Source organism: Thamnophis elegans, chromosome 4 (genome assembly GCF_009769535.1).
Source record: "Thamnophis elegans isolate rThaEle1 chromosome 4, rThaEle1.pri, whole genome shotgun sequence".
In the NCBI taxonomy this organism is placed as follows: domain Eukaryota; kingdom Metazoa; phylum Chordata; class Lepidosauria; order Squamata; family Colubridae; genus Thamnophis; species Thamnophis elegans.
In genome coordinates this window covers 128,836,181-128,857,508 of record NC_045544.1, presented here as the reverse complement: position 1 = coordinate 128,857,508, position 21,328 = coordinate 128,836,181, and the positions used below count along the sequence as shown (strand labels likewise).

Below are 21,328 nucleotides of genomic sequence, written 5' to 3'. Positions count from 1 at the left end.
AATGGAATGGAATGGAATGGAATGAATAGAATAGAATAGAAGAAAAGAGAAAAGAATAGAATTCTTTATTGGCCAAGTGTGAACGGACACAGAAAATATCTTTGGTGCGTAAGTTCTCAGTGTACATAAAAAGACAAGATACATTTGTCAAGAATCATAAGGTACGACCCTTAATGGTAGCCATAGGGTACAAATAATCAATCAGGAAACAATATCAATATAAATCGTGAGGATACAAACAACAAAGTTACAGTCATGCATTCATAAGTGGGAGGAGATGGGTGATAGGAACAATGAGAAGACTAATAGTGATAGTAATGCAGCCTTAGTGAATGGTTTGACAGTGGTGAGGGAATTATTTGTTTAGCAGAGTGATGGTGTTTGGGGAAAAACTGTTCTTGTGTCTAGTTGTCTTGGTGTGCAGTGCTCTATAGTTGCTTGGAGGGTAGGACTTGAAACAATTTATGTCCAGAATGTGAGGGGTCTGTAGATACTTTCCCAGCCCTCTTTTTGACTCGTGCAGTGTACAGGTGCTCAATGGAAGGCAGGTTGGTAGTAATTGTTTTTTCTGCAGTTCTAATTATCCTGTGAAGTCTGTGTCTGTCTTATTGGGTTGCAGAACCAAACCAGTTAAAGAGGTGCAGATGACAGACTCAATAATTCCTCTGTAGAACTGTATCATCAGCTCCTTGGGCAGTTTGAGCTTCTTGAGTTGGCGCAGAAATAGGAGTTGGTGCAGAAATAGATAGGAGAAAGAATAGACTTACTTATTCCCGATGCCCTGATCCTAGGCACACCTTCTCAGTCATAACACCCACCGCATTATGGGGCTTCCTTTCAAGTTCACATACATTTTCTTTATTTAATTTGTATCCCACCTTTGCGTGGTGTGGTGGCCTAGAGGTGGAGTTCTTGCTTCACAGCCAGGAAGCTGTGAGTTCGATCGTATAGCAGCAGATATTTCTCTCTGGGCTCAATGAGTAATTGTCTGCTGTGAACTCTGCATAGGTGTCAGGGAGGTCATCCGGCCAATAAATGCTCAGCTCCATTCAGTCGCTCAACTCCACCCCAATGTAAGGGATTACAGGGGGTGAAATGTGTCCCACCTGTATTATTTTACAAATATTCAAGGTGGCAAATGTATTCAATACATCCTAGCTTCCTCCTTTTTTTGCCTCACAATAACAACCGTGTGAGGTGGATTGGGCTGAGAGGGAGAGGGACTGGCCCAAAGTCACTCAGCTAGCTTTTATGGCCAAGTTTCCAGTTTTCAGCTGGGATGGCCTCCTGCAACCCCCTGCCAGCGAAAATGGAGCTCAGGAGCCCATTTTCGCTGGCAGAATGCTTGGGCCATGACAGGTGCCCTCCAACAGGAGAGACGACAAGCTGGCCACATCATTTTCACTTGCAGAGGCACCACAGGCAGGTCCTTCACTGTTTCCAGGGGAGCCCCAAGGGCCAGATCTAAGCACCCCGTGGCTGGATCCAGCCTGCAAGCCTTGAGTTTGACACCTCTGCATTAGGGCTTATTTTCAGGGAAATGTGATAAATGCGTCTGTCTGGCTGACCACCTTAACTGGGCCTTATTTGAGGCTTATCTTACGATCATCCTGAAAAATCATGCTGTCAAGCCTGTAGCCATATTCCTTTTGGTTCTTTGGCCTGTCACACTTTCTATTATTCTACTATGCCTTTTTCTATTGTGGGAAAATGAGAGGGGGGAACTGTACAGAGTTAGATGCTATGTAGCCAAAACAAAATTCCTTTCTAGAAAGCCAAGGTCATCTTTTGCCTCTGCACCTCTGAGCCTGACCGGGATGGGTGGAACTGCCAGCGTGGCAGTGGAAGATTGGACCATGTGAGGGACTTGTGGGTGTGGGCGAAAGATCTTGAACTTTCAACTAGGTGGGGAAAGCGGGAAGCTTTCAGATTCGGGTTTTCCCAGATGTGCCAAAATGGCTCTCTTAATAAATTTGAACTTTGAGCAATACTTTGTCTTGGACTCTGATTTAATTTTGGGTGCTATTTGGAATCCTGACACATGCTAGGGCTTATTTTCCAGTTAGGTCTTATTTTTGAGGAAATACGGTAGCAGCCATCTTTTGGCATCTCTTTCTATTGCTTTCAGTTTTTCAAGATCTTTTCCAATAACTCTTTTCCTTCACAATATGGGCCCAAAGTATTTAAAGTTTAGCTTTATTACTACTGCCATCCGATTTTACTTTGTCTGGCACTGAATGATTTGTTTTTCTTGGTGTCCAAGGATAGCACCACAATTCAAAGACATCCATCACTGTCTCTGTTCACTCTTTCTAATAATGTAACTCTTACATCTCTGTGCCACAATTGGGAGAATCATGGCCTTGACAATATGTACAGGTAGTCCTTGACTTATGACCACACTTAAGCCCAAAATTTCTTTCAGAAAGCAAGACCATTATAAAATGATTTTTTTGCCCCATTTTATGAACTTTTCAGCCATAGTTGTTAAGTGAGTCATTTTTGTTGTTAAATTAGTAACCGGGTTGCTAAGTGAATCTGGCTTCCCCATTGACTTCGTTTGTCAGAAGGCTGCAAAAGGTGACCACATGACCTCGGGAAACTGCAACCATCATAAATACAAGCCAGTTGCCAAACACCTGAATTTTTGATCACATGAGCATGAAGATGCTGCTTGTGAGTGTGAAAACCAGCCATAAATCATTGTTTTCAGTGAGGTTATATTTGTATGTATATATGTATACGTGCTGATAAATAAATAAAGGGAGACTAGTATAGATCTATTTCAAGCTATTTAGCTCTCATCAGCTAGCCATACCCTTACTGGGATTCGAACCTGGGCTGTATTACATGTTAGGCAGATATATTAACCACTAAGCCCAGGCTGTCCTCCGTTATAGCAGTTAGACTTATATACCGCTTCATAGGGCTTTCAGCCCTCTCTAAGCGGTTTACAGAGTCAGCATATTGCCCCCAACAACAATCCGGGTCCTCATTTTACCCACCTCGAGAAGGATGGAAGGCTGAGTCAACCCTGAGCCGGTGAGATTTGAACAGCCAAACTGCAGAACTGCAGTCAGCTGAAGTAGCCTGCAGTGCTGCATTTAACCACTGCGCCACCTCGGCTCTCAGCTGAGCCAGGAGAAAGGTATATATTTAAAGTCACAACCCCTGGTATGCCCAAATATGATATGATATTTATTTATCAGCACAAATACAACACAAATGTAACAAAAAGGCAACAGTAACAATATTGGGTTTGTGTCTGGATGTCTCTTATAACGGAGGACAGCCTGTGGCTTAGTGGTTAATACATCTGCCTAACATGTAATACAGCCCAGTATGGCTGGCTGATGAGAGCTAAATAGCTTGAAATAGATCTATACTAGTCTCCCTTTATTTATTTTCAGCACAATATAACACAAATATAACAAAGGCAACAGTAAAAATATTGGGTTTCTGTCGTGATGGACTCTTGTGATGAGCGATTGACAGATAATGGAAGCAGTTAGCTTCCTCCCATAATTGGGGCATACCAGGGGTTGTGACACTAAATAATATATATATATTAATATATATATATATATATATATTAATATATATATATATATTATATATATATATATAATGTGTGTGTGTGTAATAATATATATAATCTATATATATATATATATATATATATATATATAATAATATATTGTATGTAATATATATATTACAGAAGGAAAATGAATGTAGGCAATCTTGACACATTCCTTTTCCATTTTAAATCATCTGATTATTAAGGGCCATGAAGTCGTTGTTGACTCTTAGTGACCATATAGGTTGGGTGTTGGCCATGCGGCTCCTGAGCCACAGTGGCTCTTTCATCCCCCTACCATGGCTCCCTGTCAGCTGGCTGGCCCTGCTCCTTGCCCTCCCCTCCCAAACACTCCTCATGTGGCCTGAGAAGGTAAGGGCGATGGCAGGGATGTAGACTCGCTCCATATTCCAGAGCGGGAGGGAAGTGCCCCTGTACTTGCTCTCATCTCGCAGGTGCTTTGGCTGGCACTTCTTGGTGCTGTGCGTACCTCGGTCACTCGGGGAGATGCAGCTGATGCTCCACATCATAATGGGCTCCAGGAGGAGGAGGGGACGCCGTCTCCCCATTGTGAAGTGCGCTAAATTTAAGCGTGCTGCGCAAGGTGCTGCAAAGCATTGAGCAGGCCATGGAGGTGGCGACAGCAGCATGAAAGAGCTTCATTTATCTGAGAACCTGAAATGACTCTTTATTTAAGTCATATGGTAAAAGCATACAAAAAGAAAGAAAATCACCAAAAAAAAGTCCCAACAATCAACCCTTGCCTCTTTTTGGAAACAGTTCAAGAGGGAACACACACCATATACACACACAGACAGGGCTGGGTTCCTTCCAGTTCTAACCTCTTCTATAGAAGAGGTTCCACAAATCTACCGTGCTGTTTAGAACCAGTTCCAGCTCCCTCCCCCCGCCCCCCGCCGCCTTCCGCACATCATCAAGATGAAGAGTGAGAGGAGGAATTTTGGGAGTTGAAGTCCACAAGTCTTAAAGCTGTCAAGTTTGAACATCCCTGGGTTTTTTTTTCTAAAGGATTGGGGTGCAAGGGTCTTGTAACTTGACAGCTTTAAGACTTGCACACTTCAATGCCAGAGTTCCTGAGCCAACATGACTGGAGGAGGAATTCTGGGAGTTGAAGTCCACAAGTCTTAAAGCTGTCAAGTTTGAACACCCCTGGGGTTTTTTTTTTTAAAGGGTTGGGGTGCAAGGGTCTTGTAACTTGACAGCTTTAAGACTTGCACACTTCAATGCCAGAGTTCCTGAGCCAACATAACTGGAGGAGGAATTCTGGGAGTTGAAGTCCACATTCTTAAAGCTGTCAAGTTTGAACACCCCTGGGTTTTTTTTCCTAAAGGGTTGGGGATGCAAGGGTCTTGTAACTTGACAACTTTAAGACTTGCGTGCTTGAAATGCCAGAGTTTCTGAGTCAACATTTTGGTTGCTAAGCAAGAGCGTTGTTAAGTGAGTTTCATCACGTTTTACAAGTTGGCCATGCCCACCCAGTCATATGGCTGGCAAGCCACTCCCACTCAATCACATGGCTGGCAAGCCACTCCTACCCACCATGGCTGGCAAGCCACTCCCACCCGGTCACATGCCTGGCAAGCCACACCCACAAAGCAGGCCACACCTATAGAAGAGGTTCTAAAAAAATTTGAAACCCACCGCTGCACACACACAAGACAGAGAGAGGGAGAGAGGGGGGAAAGAGAGGGGGAGGGAAAGAAAGAATAGAATTGAGAGTGAGAAAAGTGGAGAGAGAAATGAGAAAATGATGGAGGGAGAGAATGAGAGGAAAAAAGAAACAAATGAGAGCGAGAGAGAAAAGTGGGAGAGTGAGACACACAGAAATGAGAGCTGGTGGGAGAGATATGAGGAAAAGTGTGAAAAGAGAGGGGTGAGAGAAAGAAAGGAAAGAAAAAAAGAAGGGAGGGAGGGAGCAAGAGGGAGAGAAGAAGAGAAAAACAAGAGGGAGGGAGGGGGAGAGAGACCCATTTTCCACAAAAACACGGAGCCACAACCCCTGGGTAGGCGTGGCTGGGGTGGTGGCCATGTGACTGGATGAGAGTGACATTGAGTTGGCCATGCCCACCCAGGTTTTGTGGCTCCCAGTGTTTTCTGTGGGGAACGGGTTCAAATGCGTCTTTGAGTGTTTAAGATTGCAGACCCCTGACATAGGTAGACTTTAATGATCTATTCTAACCTGATTTTCCAGGTCTTCCAATGGTACACTCATTGCCACTTTTATATTCTAACTATAGGTCAAATTAATTACTATGATTCACGATTCATTTCCTGCTCATCATCCAAATTGTATAATAAGCTGTTGAACTGGTTTGTTATATCCATGTTTTTAAACCCAGGCATAATTAGTTGTAATCTATTCAATAGTCAATCAAAAGTAGGCATATTTTTGAATTCCCTTGCTCATTCTATTATCCATCAGATGCTAAGCAATATGATCCTTTCCTTTTCTGAATTCAGCTTTTATCCTTGTCAGTTCTTATTCCGTGAAGTCTGTTTTGTAAAACCCTGAGGAGTATTTTATAAGGATTTGCAAGGTGTGCAATTGTTTGATAATTTCAGCATTCTTTAATATTGCCTCGCCTATCATTAAATGCAGATCAGTAAAATTCTTCTTATCTCTAGCACAGGTATTTATTTAAATACCCTTAACAGTATGCACAGGTTCAGTATATGTGGTACCTTGCTCGATAGTAGTAACTGTGAGAGGGATATTGGAGTCCTAGTGAACAACCATTTAAATGAGCCAGCAGTGTGCAGCAGCTGCTAAAAAAGCCAACACAGTTCTAGGCTGCATAAACAGAGGGATAGATCAAGATCACGTGACGCGTTAATACCACTTCCTAATGCCTTGGTAAGGCCACGCTTGGAATACTGCATTCAGTTTTGGTCACCACGATGTAGAAAAGATGTGGAGACTCTAGAAAGACTGCAGAGAAGAGCAACAAAGATGATTAGGGACTGGAGGCTAAAATATATGAAGAACGGTTGCAGGAACTGGATATGTCTAGTGTAATGAAAAGAAGGACCAGGGGAGACATGACAGCAGTGTTCCAATATCTCAGGGGTTGCCACAAAGAAGAGAGAGTCCAGCTATTCTCCAAAGCACCTGAGGGTAGAACAAGAAGCAATAGGTGGAAACTAATCAAGAGAGAAGCAACTTAGAACTAAGGAGAAATTTCCTGACAGTTAGAACAATTAACCAATGGAACAACTTGCCTCCAGAAGTTGTGAATTCTCCAACACTGGAAGTCTTTAAGAAGATGTTGGATAGCCATCTGTCTGAAGTGGTGTAGAGTTTCCTGCCTAGGCAGAGGGGTTGGACTAGAACAGTGATGGCTAACCTTTTTTGGATCATGTGCCAAAAGTGGGGGGAGCGCACGGGAGTCGTGCACGGGTGCCACCCCATAATGCTATGCATGAACCCAGTGTGCATGTGCGCATTCTCCCCCACTAAATGCTCATACGATCAGCACTCCCCCCCCCCTCTTTTGGTACACTTTTTTTTCTCCCTCCGCAGCTACCAGAGGCTTTCTAGGAGCTTGGGGAGGGCAAAACCAGCCTCCCCTCCCCCTGGAAGCCCCCCCCCCAAAGGCTTTAGAGCTTCCTTGAAGCCTCCGGAGTGCGAAAAACTGTGGGCAAACTGTGTTACTAACATGGGTGGTACTGTGGCCTAGAGGTGGAGCTCTCGCCTCACAATCAGGAGGCTATGAGTTCAATGCTAAGTAGAGGGATATTTCTCTCTCTGGGCACAATACACTCTGCATTGGCGATAGGAAGGACATCTGGCCAGTAAACACCACCAAACATCAGCTCCATTGAGTTGCCCGATTCCACCCCGATGCAAGGGATTAGGGGTCAACTGCAGTAGTTCACTTAACAACTGTGGCAAAAAAAATTGTAAAATGGGGGGAAACTCACTTAACAATGTCTCACTTAGCAACATAAATTTGGACGGTCAATAGTGGTCATAATTGAGGACTACCTATATACCAAACCCACAGAAAAGGGGGGGAAAGGAAAACTCCCTCTTTACACCCACATCAAACAATCTAGCGTAGATTGCTACATTCAGCGTTCTCTAATTAATCAACTACAACTGTGTGTTCTGGCCTCCTATACACTTTAATGTTCCAGCTACTAAATTCAATATCCCAACAGACAGTCTCATTAATCCTCTTCATCTGACACAATCTATCTCAAAAGGCCCCAATATATTGAAAATGAAGTTGAAAAGAGTGGAGAACTTAATTTCATTCATTAGGATAGCTTCATCCTTGCTAATGTTCGGAAGGTCCCTCAGGATCTGGGTTATATTGGAAGGATGGATCGATTCCCACCATGGACAAATGGCTGTCAAAGTTGAGGGAGTTAATAGAGAAGGCTAAACTGACTGTTTTGATTGAATAAAGAATATGAGTACTGTTGTTTCTACGTGTTTCCCTGAAAATAAGACAGGGTCGTCGTCCCCCCCCATATGTACTTGGTCTTATTTTTGAGGTGCAGGCAGCGGCGAGCATGGTCACCTTACGGCTGCTGCTGTGTTGCAGTCGTTAATTTTGGGGAGTGGGGTGGGAATAGAGATCTTGCAGTATCCTTCCCCTGGAGTGGGGAGGGAATAGAGATTTTGCAGTATCCTTCCCCTGGAGTGGAGTGGGAATAGAGATTTTGCAGTATCCTTCCCCTGGAGTGGAGTGGGAATAGCGATTTTGTAGTATCCTTTCCCTGGAGTGGAGTGGGAATGGAGATTTTGCAGTATCCTTCCCCTGGAGTGGAGTGGGAATAGAGATTTTGCAGTATCCTTCCCCTGGAGTGGAGTGGGAATAGAGATTTTGCAGTATCCTTCCCCTGGAGTGGGGGGGAATAGAGATTTTGCAGTATCCTTCCCCTGGAGTGGAGTGGGAATAGAGATTTTGCAGTATCCTTCCCTGGAATGGAGTGGGAATAGAGATTTTGCAGTATCCTTCCCCTGGAGTGGGTGGGAATAGAGATTTTGCAGCGTCCTTCTCCTGGAGTGGAATAGGAATAGAGATTTTGCAGTATCCTTCCCCTGGAGTGGCTGGGATTTGAGATTTTGCAGTATCCTTCTCCTGGAGTGGAATAGGAATAGAGATTTTGCAGTATCCTTCCTCTGGAGTGGGGAGGGAATATCGATTTTGCAGTATCCTTCCCCTGGAGTGGGGAGGGAATGGGGATTTTGCAGTATCCTTCCCCTGGAGTGGCTGGGATTTGAGATTTTGCAGCATCCTTCCCCTGGAGTGGAATAGGAATAGAGATTTTGCAGTATCCTTCCTCTGGAGTGGGGAGAATATAGATTTTGCAGTATCCTTCTCCTGGAGTGGGGAGGGAATGGGGATTTTGCAGTATCCTTCCCCTGGAGTGGGTGGGATAGAGATTTTGCAGTATCCTTCCCCTGGAGTGGCTGGATTGAGATTTTGCAGTATCCTTCTCCTGGAGTGGAATAGGAATAGAGATTTTGCAGTGGGGAGGGAATGGGGATTTTGCAGTATTCTTCCCCTGGAGTGGGTGGGAATAGAGATTTTGCAGTATCCTTCCCCTGGAGTGGCTGGGATTTGAGATTTTGCAGTATCCTTCTCCTGGAGTGGAATAGGAATAGAGATTTTGCAGTATCCTTCCTCTGGAGTGGGAGGGAATATCGATTTGCAGTATCCTTCCCCTGGTGGGGAGGGAATGGGGATTTTGCAGTATCCTTCCCCTGGAGTGGCTGGGATTTGAGATTTTGCAGCATCCTTCCCCTGGAGTGGAATAGGATTTGAGATTTTGCAGTATCCTTCCTCTGGAGTGGGGAGGAATAGAGATATTGCAGTATCCTTCCCCTGGAGTGGGGAGGGAATGGGGATTTTGCAGTATCTTCCCCTGGAGTGGGTGGGAATAGAGATTTTGCAGTATCCTTCCCCTGGAGTGGCTGGGATTTGAGATTTTGCAGCATCCTTCCCCTGGAGTGGAATAGGAATAGAGATTTTGCAGTATCCTTCCTCTGGAGTGGGGAGGGAATATAGATTTTGCAGTATCCTTCCCCTGGAGTGGGTGGGAATAGAGATTTTGCAGTATCCTTCCCCTGGAGTGGCTGGGATTTGAGATTTTGCAGTATCCTTCCCCTGGAGTGGAATAGGAATAGAGATTTTGCAGTATCCTTCCTCTGGAGTGGGGGAATATAGATTTTGCAATATCCTTCCCCTGCCATGCCCACCAAGCCACACCACACCCACCAAGCCACGCCCACAGAACCAGTAGTAAAAAAAAAATTGAATTTCACCATTGAATATGTGGTAACTGTAATTCTTTGTTTATGGTTTGCCTACTCTTTTTTAATGATTTAAATGATTATTGTCTATATTTTTATAATGATTGTTTTTATTTTGTGGTTTTACTTGATGATTGAATGCTGCTCAGAGTTGCATAGTGGTGACACAGGTGGCTATATACGTTGGATAAATACTTTTTTTTTAAAGTAGTTAATATCTACTGATGTTTACCACTATGGATGACAGCCTGATTTTCTTCACTTTCTTCCATTAGAGAATTCCCTTTGGCGGTTATTAGAAGGCCTCAATGCCATTGTGGGTTTGCAACAATTAATTTCCCACTGCATAATGGTTCTGACAGATCGTTTTGCAGCAGGCTTGAAAATGTCAACACTACGGCTGAAGTTTTAAATGCAGGAGACCATCGCTTTGTTTATCAGACTCCAGTCCAGGTAGGAGAGAGTGCATTGAGACCTACATTGCTCATACTCATATCATCTATCATCATATTAATATTTATATAGTAAACACATACAGACAAACACCCAGGGATGGAGGAAGGAAGACAGAAATTTGATTTGTTTCAAAAACATGCTAGAACAATGTTTCCCAACCATAACCATTTTGAGATGTATGTCAGCATTGTTGAAGTTCTTAAATAAGAAATATGTCATTAAATAAGAGCTGTAGTGGCACAGTGATTAGAATGCAGTACTGCAGGCTAACTTTGCCCTCTGCCAGCAGTTTGATCCTGACCGGATCAAGGTAGATTCAGCCTTGTACCCTTCTGAGGTGGTAAATTGAGGAGCCAGATCATTGGGGGCAATATATTAACATTATAAACCCCCAGAGAATGCAGTAAAGCACTGTGGAGCAGTATATAAGACTAAGTGCTATTGCTATTGTCATTCTGGGATTTGAAGTCCACACATCTTAAAATGGCTAAGGTTGGGAAGCATTGATCTAGACTAACACTTCACTTCATTTCAGCTTCCAGAATTGTCACCAATGGTCATCCTGGCAGGATAATTGCATGAAATAAAGTTCTGGAGATTGCCTGACTTTGTCATTTCCCCTTATTGCCACTCTTGCAGACACACAGGGATAGATAGATGATAGATAGATAGATAGATAGATAGATAGATAGATAGTGATCGATAGATAGATAGATAGATAGATGGATGGATGGATGGATGATGATGGATGGATGATGGGTGGGATTTGATGATTGATGATACAGATGATTAGACGATGATAGATAGATAGATAGATAGATAGATAGATAGATAGATAGATAGATAGATGATAGATAGATAGAGATAGTAGATAGAGAGAGAGAGAGAGGAGAGAGAGAGAAAGAGAGAGATATAGATAGACAGACAGACAGACAGATAGATAGATGATAGATAGATCTAGATAGATTTGATGATGGATGATAGAGATAGAGAGATAGATTAGATGGATAGATGATAGATAGATAGATAGATAGATAGATAGATAGATGATAGATAGATAGATAATAGATAGATAGAGAGAGAGAAGAGAGAGAGAAGAGAGAGAGAAGATAGATAGATAGACAGACAGACAGATAGATAGATGATAGATAGATCTAGATAGATTTGATGATGGATGTAGAGATAGAGAGATAGATTAGATGGATAGATGGATGGATGGATGTGATAGATAGATAGATATAGATAGATAGATAGATAGATAGATAGATAGATAGATAGATAGATAGATAATAGATAGATGTAGAAAGTTAAGTAGTTGATGATAGACAGATAGTAGATAGACATAGATAGATGATGATAGATGATAGATAGATAGTAGATAGATAGATAGATAGATAGATAGATAGATGATAGATAGATAGATAGATGATAAATAGATAGACAGACAGATATGCAACACAAATAGAAAAAGGTGGACCTTGCATTGTGGACATCACCACACATTTCATCATGTTCACCTCCTTATGGTTAGGAATGGTTTGTTCTAGGGTCCTACCCTCTTTTTAGGGTACAATTTAACATACCACTATAAAAGTATCCAAGGGTCTATGGGGTAAGGTAGAGTGAGACAGAATTCAAATTGCTCTGTTGTAGCAGTTACTACACTGAAAGGGACCAGAGGACCCAGTTTCAAATCTGACATGTGATAGAGAAAGATCAAATTGGATGACATAGGGACAGTCTCTCCCTCTCTTACTCAACTATCTTTGTGAAGTCGTGATGGAATCTGGCATTGGGGAGAGGTGGAAAATGAAACAGATGACTCCCTTGTCAGGAGGAAGAGCTGAAGGGAGATCCTCCCTAGAACTTTGATGAGTTCCCTCCCCTCTCGACATGTATGGCTGTGCGACTGTTGTCTACTTTTATTATTTGTATTTTGTCTTTTATGTTCCCCTTTTTTTCCCCCCTTGAATTGTTTGCCGCCCTGAGTCCTCCCGGAGAAGGGCGGCATACAAATAATAAAATACAAATACAAATACAGTATTTATGCAGTAGTTATGCAGTATGTGCTTTAGTCTGGCAAGATTCCTGTCCGTAGGCAAGCAACATAAATATTTCTCTCCAATCCATTCATGTGTCGTGTTCGGTTCTTTATGCCTGGCAATTATGGGCTTAACATTGAAGAAAAAAGGTTTTAGTTTTTTCCCATGACAAACTTCTGGAGGAAACGCAGAGTCTAAATCTAATAAGTAATAATCGCTCATCCTGTATTCCATCCTGTTCTGTGTTTTTAATGCAGTTTTCAGAACTGTTTTTTTTTTCTGGTTGAACTGCATTCATTTCATGGTTTCAGAACTTCTGAGCATTTCCCCTTGAAACTGTGTCTTATCAATGTTCATCTTCTTTAATGTTGCCTGGAAGCCATTTGCAGGGAAAGATAAACCAGAGTCTGTAGGTCCCTGTGTGTCCAGGTGTGAACACATTTATCTGTAAAAAGATCTCCAACTGCTTTTGCTTTAAAAAAAAAAATCCAAGATTTTTAAATTCCAGTTTTCCCATTGTTATGTCAGCCATCCGCCCCTTTGACCAATAGCCCCAGAAACAAATGATTATTTATTTTATGAGATTTATAGGCCACCCATCTTGCTGTCATGTGACTCTGGGTGGCTCAAGTAGAATAAAAATCATGGAGAGAGAGAGACACAGAGAGAGAGAGAGAGAGATACAGAGAAGAGAGGGAAGAGAAAGAAGAAGAGACAGAGATAAAAAAAGAGACAGAGCGGAGAGACAGAGAGAGATAGAGGGAGAGAGAAAAGAGAGATAGAGAGAGACAGAGAAGAGGGAGAGAGAAAGAGATAGACAGAGAAAGGGACAGAGAGAGAGAAAGAAAGAGAAAGAAGAGAGACAGAGAGAAAGAAAGAAGAGAAAGAAGAAAGAAAAAGACAGACACAGACAGAAAAAGAGAGGGAGAAAAAAGAAGAGAAGAGAGACAGAGAGAAGAGAAAGAGAGAGAGACAGAGAGAAAGAAAAGGAGAGAAGAATAGAGAGGAAGGAAGGAAGGAAGGAAGGAAGGAAGAAGAAGCCAATTCCCCTGAAGAAAGATAGTCTATAAATTTACTAAATAGTAATATATAATAAATGTCACATTTTAAAAATAAACAATATTTCCTATAGTCCAACTTTCACGCAATGCATTTAACCCTGGTTTATACCACATAACTGCTATCTTTACATAGCATGCTACACACCACACATACACACACACACACACACACCACATCTTCATATTGGCTTGGTTCATCCAGCATCTCAAGACAGCAATTGGGCTCCACAAACCCAAACGCACAAGTACCTGGCTCAACAGTAGTACCTGCAAAGGGACATTGAAGTCCTAATGGATAACATATGACTCAACAGTGTGCTGCGGATGCCAAAAAAAGCCAATGCAGTCCTAGGTTGCAGTCAGAGAGATAGAATCAAAATCACGTGAAGTGTTAATACCACTTTATAATGCCGGACAGTGAGAACAATAAACCTGTGGAAAGGCTTGCTTTCAGAAGTTGTGGGTGCCAGCACTGGAGGTTTTTAAAACAGAGATTGGATAACCACTGAAATGATATAGTTGTTTTCTGCTTGTGTAGAGGGTTGGACTAGATGATCTCCATAATCCTTCCAGCTCTGTCATTCTGTTATTCAATGACATTTTGTCTGGAACCCGCACTGCATATCGGACATTAATACAATCGAAGGAGTCCAATATATTTCACGAGAAGAGTCCTCCATTCCTCTGCTCGCAACAGAATACCTTATGCCACCAGGCTTAAAATTTGGGGCTTAGACATCTTAAAACTATGCTGCCTTCATCTGACCTAAGCATAGTACATACAATAACTTCTACAATGTCCTACCTGTCATGACTACTTCAATCTCAGCTATAACAATACATGAGGACACAATAGATACAACTCAAGGTAACCGTTCCAAACTCGATTGCAGAAAATACGACTTCAGCAACAGAGTGGTCAATGCCTGGAATGTATTCCTGACTCTGTGGTTTCTTCCCCAAACCCCAAAGCTTCAACCTTAAGACTGTCTACTGTCAACCTCATCCCTTTCCTAAGAGGTCGTAAGGAGCGTGCATAAGCACACCAACGTGCTTACTGTCCCTGTCCTAATGTTCCCTTTTATTCGTATCCATTTCATGTATTCATAATCATGTTTATATTTATATCTGTATCTAATACATATTTGGCAGCATAAATAAATAAATAAAAATAAAGTATTGGGGTGGTGGAAGCAACTTAATAAGTAATGGGAGGGGCAGTTTGATTTAACTGTGGTCAAATTGTCATCTATGTTGCTTGCAGACACCTTGTATTGACCGGAATTTTCTCCCTACCAATCAAAAGCTCTTGTTGCTTTGTCGAGCTTCCCAGGAGCAGGAAACATGGGTTCGCCATTTGATAGAGCATGCCACAGGAGTCTACACAGGGAGCTCTTTACTTTGATGGAACTCTGTACAATAAAGGTATGTGTTGACTCTTTCTAGACTGAAGCTGTGGATTAAAAGCAGGCAATCTTTTGGAAGTCAATGGATAGCAATAGCAATAGCAGTTAGACTTATACCGCTTCATAGGGCTTTCAGCCCTCTCTAAGCGGTTTACAGAGTCAGCATATTGCCCCCAACAACAGTCCGGATCCTCATTTTACCCACCTGAAGGATGGAAGGCTGAGTCACCATGAGCGGTGAGATTAGAACCACTGAACTGCAGATAAGTCAGTCGTGAAGTGGCCTGCAGTACTGCACCCTAACCACTGCACCACACCTCGGCCTACACTTTTTTCTTCTTCTGTGCTTTGAAGTCTGGGTAGAGTTCTATCTCCCCTTTCCATATTCCGCTTTTGCCATTACCAACCACGCTCACTTTGTTGTCAGTATCCACAGATTTCTTATCTTTTTGCTCATTTTTTTTCTTCCATTTTTTTTGAACGCTGTCCTCCACATTCTTCATTTGATAAACATCCTCAGTTTTTCCATCAAATTTTTCTGTTTTGTATTCCATATTCTCCCATCTCTTTTCAATTCTCTCTGTCACAACTAATAGATTTTGAATTTCAAACATCATTTGCAATGTTACAGTTTCTTTTTCCTGCTGCGCCATTTTCCAATTTTACAGGCACTGCCACTATAGGATTCAAGGCTATTTTAATAACTTCAAACAGGTTCTTTATTATCTTTCAAGTCAAAATGTTGTCTTTCCTCCAAAAGCTATGATACAACTCCCAAAGCATCTGTATAAACAACTTGTGCTCTTCCTATTATCACTCTCAGTAAACAAACTGAAAGAACCTTGAATCTCAAGTGATCAAAGAGAAAGAAGAAAAAACAATGTATCCAGCCTCTAAGTGGCAGTGCTTTTCCTCCTGTTGTTACAACCCTCTTTATAATCCTTCTTATCTTCTTTATATTCCAAGCTTAAGAAAGAAAAAAAACCCTTAAATGGAGTTAAAACCATCCATCAATTCAATCAAGCATTATAAAAAAAATAAAAAAAAATAATCCATATCTGAGCCTGGAGTAGAATGGCTGTATTAATGAATCATATTAAAGACAAGGTTGCTTTTATCTGGCCTGTGGTGAGGTAAACGTAAAGGTCCAGGTTCCCCTCACACATATGTCCCTGTGGTCAGTGGCTGACATGAGTAAATGCCGAAGGCGCACGGAACGCTGTTACCTTCCCGCCAACGGTGGTCCCTATTTTTCTACTTGCATTTATATGGCTTTCAGACTGCTAGGTTGGCAGAAGCTGGGACAAGTAACCGGAGCTGACTCTGTTAGTGGCGCTAGGGATTCGAACTGCCAAACTTCCGACTTTTCTGATCGGCAAGCTCAGTGTCTTAGCCACTGAGCCGTGTCCCTGTGGTAATAAAATAATAACAAATAAAATAAATAAATAAATAAACAAACAATAAATAAATAAAATAAAATAAATAAACAATAAAATAAATAAAATAAATAAAATAATAATAAATAAAATAAATAAAATAAAAAATAAATAAAATAAATAAAATAAATAAAATAATAACATAAAGATATGGTTGCTTTTATGAATTGTCTAATTAGTGAGGTTTCCAGTTTTAGATGTATCCTTGTGCTCTGCTCATTCTGAAAAGCCTCTTTCAAACCCTCTTTCGATCAAACCCAAGATTGTGTATCTCAATGTGACCACCCTTCTCTTTAGCTCCAATTTTGGAGGCCTACATTTATTCAGTTCCTCATTTGCCATCACATGCTTACATTGCTAAATAATGCTCACCAATTATACTATGCAAGCATATCATTAGAATCTCTGAAGATATTTAAATATCAATTCCGGGTGCAAATTCAAGGTGTTGGTTATTACCTTTAAAGCCCTGCATGGCATGGCTGCAAGTTATATGAGGAACTGACTCACCCTGATGGGATTGGCTTGCCCTACTCACGCTGGCAGAGGGGCTATACTGCAAATTTCATCAGCCAAGGAATTTTGGCTGGTGGGATCCAAGAAGGGAGCCTTCTCTGCCATGGCTCCTGCCCTTTGGAATATCTTATATGATGTTCAAATAAATATGTTCTTTGAGGAATATGCCTACCTTGGAGTTCTGCTTTCAATCGATGCTTACTCAGAATGCTGACATTCCCAACTTGTAACTATGATTTGACTTTGATGTTTTCATTTTATTGTATCAGGAATATTTATTTTTGGTGATTTAAATATTTTTATGCTGTAGCCTACCACACAATAGGCAGCAAATACATTTAAACTATATATATATAAAAACTGAGAACCACTCACTCAGCACAAAATCTCCAGAACCTAAAGCCTACAAACTTGTAATTTGGCATGTATATTCCTCTTGGCTCTAGGTGCTCACTAAGAAAGGATTTTTTTGAAATGACCATCAGATCATTAGTATTTCTTATACAATAATTAATACCCTCTATGCTAAGGAGTTCTACTCCCCTCCCCACCTGAAAAAAACTCTGTACAAACTGACAGTTGCCTCATATTAACATGCTCTAATGCTAAGGAGTTAGACATTCTACTCCCCTCCCCTCCTGAAAAGAACTCTGTTCCAACTGCCAATTATCTCACATTCCATTACCTCAGTTCAAACTGGCAGACGTTCCACTCCTTCACTAAGGAGCGGCCTGGGGCTCCTTACAGCACTAAACATTGGTACCTCATGAAAATGTCTACCCTTTCACCTATGGAACTGCTTCCAGACTCAAGTTGGTGGGAGCAATATTCCCTTATGTGTTTCAATCACCAACCATCACTGAGCCAACAGATTGCGAACTGAATTTCTCCTCAATAGCCAAATCATATAGTTTCATCGCGAAACACGGGTATCCAGCTAGTAAATAAATAAATTCAGAATGAAAATTAATTTAAATCATAGACAATTAACACCCCCATTTTTAATAACCAAGCTTTTTATGGTTATTTTAATGTCAATAAGAACTTCACTTTGCTCTGTGAATGGAAACTCGGATAACTACAGAAATATTTGATCTGGGTCATCACCTGATGTCATGATGTCATTTATAGGTGAATTTCTTCAGATGATTTCATTAAATGGGGAGGAATTATAGAGAAGAAGCTATTTTCTCACATAACATATCCAAGACTTTTTAAGACTTTGAAAATAGTAACCCCAGTCTTTACATCCTGCCCAGGTTTCAAAGGAGAAAAGGACCACTGGAGAAGCAGAAGAACTCTCTGTGTCAAAACACATGAGAGTGGCAGAAAGGAAATTGAAATGTTTGATGCGGCCATTTTACTGATACGCAACCCGTACAAATCGCTGGTGGCAGAATTCAACAGGAAATGTGCTGGCCATCTTGGATATGCCACAGACCAAAACTGGAAAAGTAAAGGTAACTAGGATAGCTAGGTCTCTTGTGATCATTTTGGCCCTGGGAATATTTCTTCCCGCCATGGAAGGATTGGGGTCAGTTTGGATGGCAACGGAGAAGGGTCAATTAGAATCACTGCCAAATCAACCCATAGCATCTCTCTGCAACTTCCTCAGATGATTAATTTATTCTGGGACGAGAATGTAAAGGGTTTCTTGCCCACAGATAAATTGAGAGCTGCTATCACTTTTAACATAGATTGGACTTCATTGAATCCTTCCCATGAGTAACCTTTAAGCCAGGGTGTCAAACTCGATTTCATTGAGGGCCACATCAGGGTTGTGTGTGATCTCCGGGGGGGTGGGGGTGGGGGTCAGGTGGGGTTGCTGCCGGCATTGCTTCCGGTTCGGTGCCTGAAAAATTTTGCACATCATTTTGTACACTAAAACCCTAAAAAAAAAAAAATTTCCACTGAAAATTGTTCTGTGCATGCAGAACCGAAAAACAAGATGGCGGCCCCATAGGAGAATGAGTTCGGGGGCATGGTAGGCATGGGTCATTGCCGGTTCCAGCGACCCAGGCAGTGAAGTTACTACTGGTTCGGTCGAACCGGTCCAAACCAGTAGGAACCCACTCTGGCAGGGGTGTATGTGGCCATTGATGTCACTCGTGTTGGGGGCGCCTGTGGTGGCCCAAGTGCTCTGCCAGAGAAAATGGCTCCCAAGCTTCATTTTTGGCTGGGACAGCCTCCTGCAACCATCTGCCAGTGAAAATGGAGCTCAGGAGGGCTGAGACTCCATTTTCACTGGCAGAGGCCCCACTGGCCAGTTCTTTGCTGTTTCCCGGGTAGCCCCTCAGGCCAGATCTAAGCATCCTGTGGGCCGGATCCAGTCCATGGGCCTTGAGTTTGACAGCCCTGCTTTAAGCAAACCCTTCCAGACAAGTGGGGCCACTGCAGAAAAGGCCCTCTCTCTTAGGTTAACCAGCCTTTATTTCAAATGTTATTTCTACTCTTCTGTGACTCTTCTACTGTAGAAGAAGACAGGCAAAACTTGGGGCAGAATCAAATGAGGAAGTAGCCTAGAATCGTTATGTTGCCAGAAATGGCCCAAGTCCAGCCCCTGAATTCTGTTCATTCTATCTAGTGTCCATTTAGTGCTGAATGTTCTGACCCCCTCATCCGTCCAGTAACGAAAGCCAGATGAGCTTAATTAGAATGTCCTTTAATAACAAGACTAGAATCTCGGTGGCTGAAAGCCAAGCAAACAAACAGATAAGGACCTTGGCAGCAAGTCCAACAAACCTTGGCAGCAATTCAGACAAACCTTGGCAGCAATCCAGCGGCCAAGTTAGTTACGTTCTCTTTAGTCCAGTTTATTCCAATTCATTGGTATTTGTATGCTGCCCACTCCCGGGGACTCTGGGCGGCTTACAGAGAAACAAGGGAATTAAAGTTAAAAATAGAAATATAAACATTTTAAAAATACACAACATACATACACTTAAAATGGGGCTGGATGTTGATCAACAGCCCCAGGCCTGCCGGAACAGCCAGGTCTTAACGGCTTTACGGAAGGCTGGAAGAGTAGTGAGGGTCCGGATCTCTACGGGGAGATCATTCCATAGGGCCGGGGCAGCAACAGAGAAGGCCCTCACCCGTGGGGTCGCCAGCCACATTGACCCGCCTATGGTACCTAGAGGAGGCCCAATCTGTGTGATCTAATCGGTCTTTGGGAGTAAATGGCAGGAGGCGGTCTCTCAGGTAGCCAGGTCCTAAACCATGTTCTTGCAGAAGTCAATGTGTTGACTTCTGCAAGAAGGACATGTCACAAGCAGTCTTTTTTATAGTCTGGAGAGGAGCCTAATGACCATCAGCGGAGCGCAATTACCTCCTGTAATTGCATAATTGCTCCTGACACCGAGTAGCTCTTCGATGGCATGCATCCAGGAACAACTCACTGCTGGCTTCTGGATCACTCTCCCTTGTCTCCTCCCCACTGTCCAAGGCTCAGGTGCCACCTGGTGGCCAACCAGCCTCTCTGTGCCCTGCTCGGAGTCGGAACCCTGTCCAGAGTCCTCAACCTCCTCCAGAGCCGACTCAGAGGGCCCCTCGCTGTCGGAGTCTGGTGGCAGCTCCAACAGCTCCTGCTGGGCCACAACAGCTGACTATTAGTTGACTATGTAGATATAAGAAGGTGTAACAATTTTATGTTCTGCACAGGGTTCCAAAAAGCCATAAAAACATCTTTTATTATCTTTCTTGCCCCGCAGAATGGCCGGATTTTGTAAACAGCTATGCTTCTTGGTGGGCCTCTCATGTGCTCGACTGGCTTAAATACGGCAGGCATCTCCTTGTGGTTCATTATGAAGACTTAGAAGAAGCCCTTCTTCCCAAGCTGAGGGAAATGGTTGAATTTCTGAACGTCACAGTGACTTACGACCGGCTCCTCTGCGTTGAAAACAACCGAGATGGGAATTTCAAGCGGTCGGGAGCCAAGCAGAAAGGGTTTGAACCCTTCACAAAGGAAATGAAAGAAGTGATAGATCAGTTTATTGTGATCGTGGACAAAGCCCTACGTGAGAGGAACTTTACGGGGCTGCCAAAAATGTATTTGCGCAGATGATGCCCTGCAGCCAGCTTGCTGCATTGTTAAGGAAAGACCGAATAATGAAATTAAAGAAAAGGCAGGATTTTATAGCATTTAAAAGCAAGATTTGCACAGAGTCTGCTGATGAATGCAAATTCTTAAGACTTGGACAGTCTTCAGGGTACTAAGTGCTATGAAAGGCAAGCAATGAAGGATGGAAATTAGGTTATAAACCGAGGCAAAAGCCATTAGCATCTCTGCCTGTGTGTGTCCTTTTCTCTATAAATGGCTACGAATTTTAACATTTTTGTGCACTGCTAATTCTGGGAAATGTGGCTGGGGGCGGGAAGCAACAGTGTCCTTTCTTCTTACTGCCTACTAGCAATATTTTCTCAAGAGTATCAAACATTTTTATAGAGTTTTTTGGCAATTCAAATGTGTATTTTTCCCCTGGGTTTTTGGTTCGTTGGTTCTTTTGTTTCAAAACTCATCCTGATAAATTTTTAGTGAAGCAAGTT

At 42.4% G+C, this 21,328-nt stretch overlaps 1 protein-coding gene across 1 annotated transcript in view; it reads left to right on the top strand.

Annotated features, from left to right (window-relative positions):
* Positions 1-21,112, top strand: part of LOC116508134 (WSC domain-containing protein 1-like) — a 57,482-nt gene extending 36,370 nt beyond the window's left edge. The window contains 7 exon segments of the mRNA XM_032216617.1: positions 10,144-10,319; positions 14,690-14,717; positions 14,720-14,768; positions 14,770-14,818; positions 14,820-14,850; positions 18,043-18,243; positions 20,494-21,112. Coding sequence (XP_032072508.1) covers positions 10,144-10,319; positions 14,690-14,717; positions 14,720-14,768; positions 14,770-14,818; positions 14,820-14,850; positions 18,043-18,243; positions 20,494-20,846 — 887 coding nt within the window. The 3' untranslated portion in view covers positions 20,847-21,112.
* Positions 21,113-21,328: the final 216 nt, after the last annotated feature.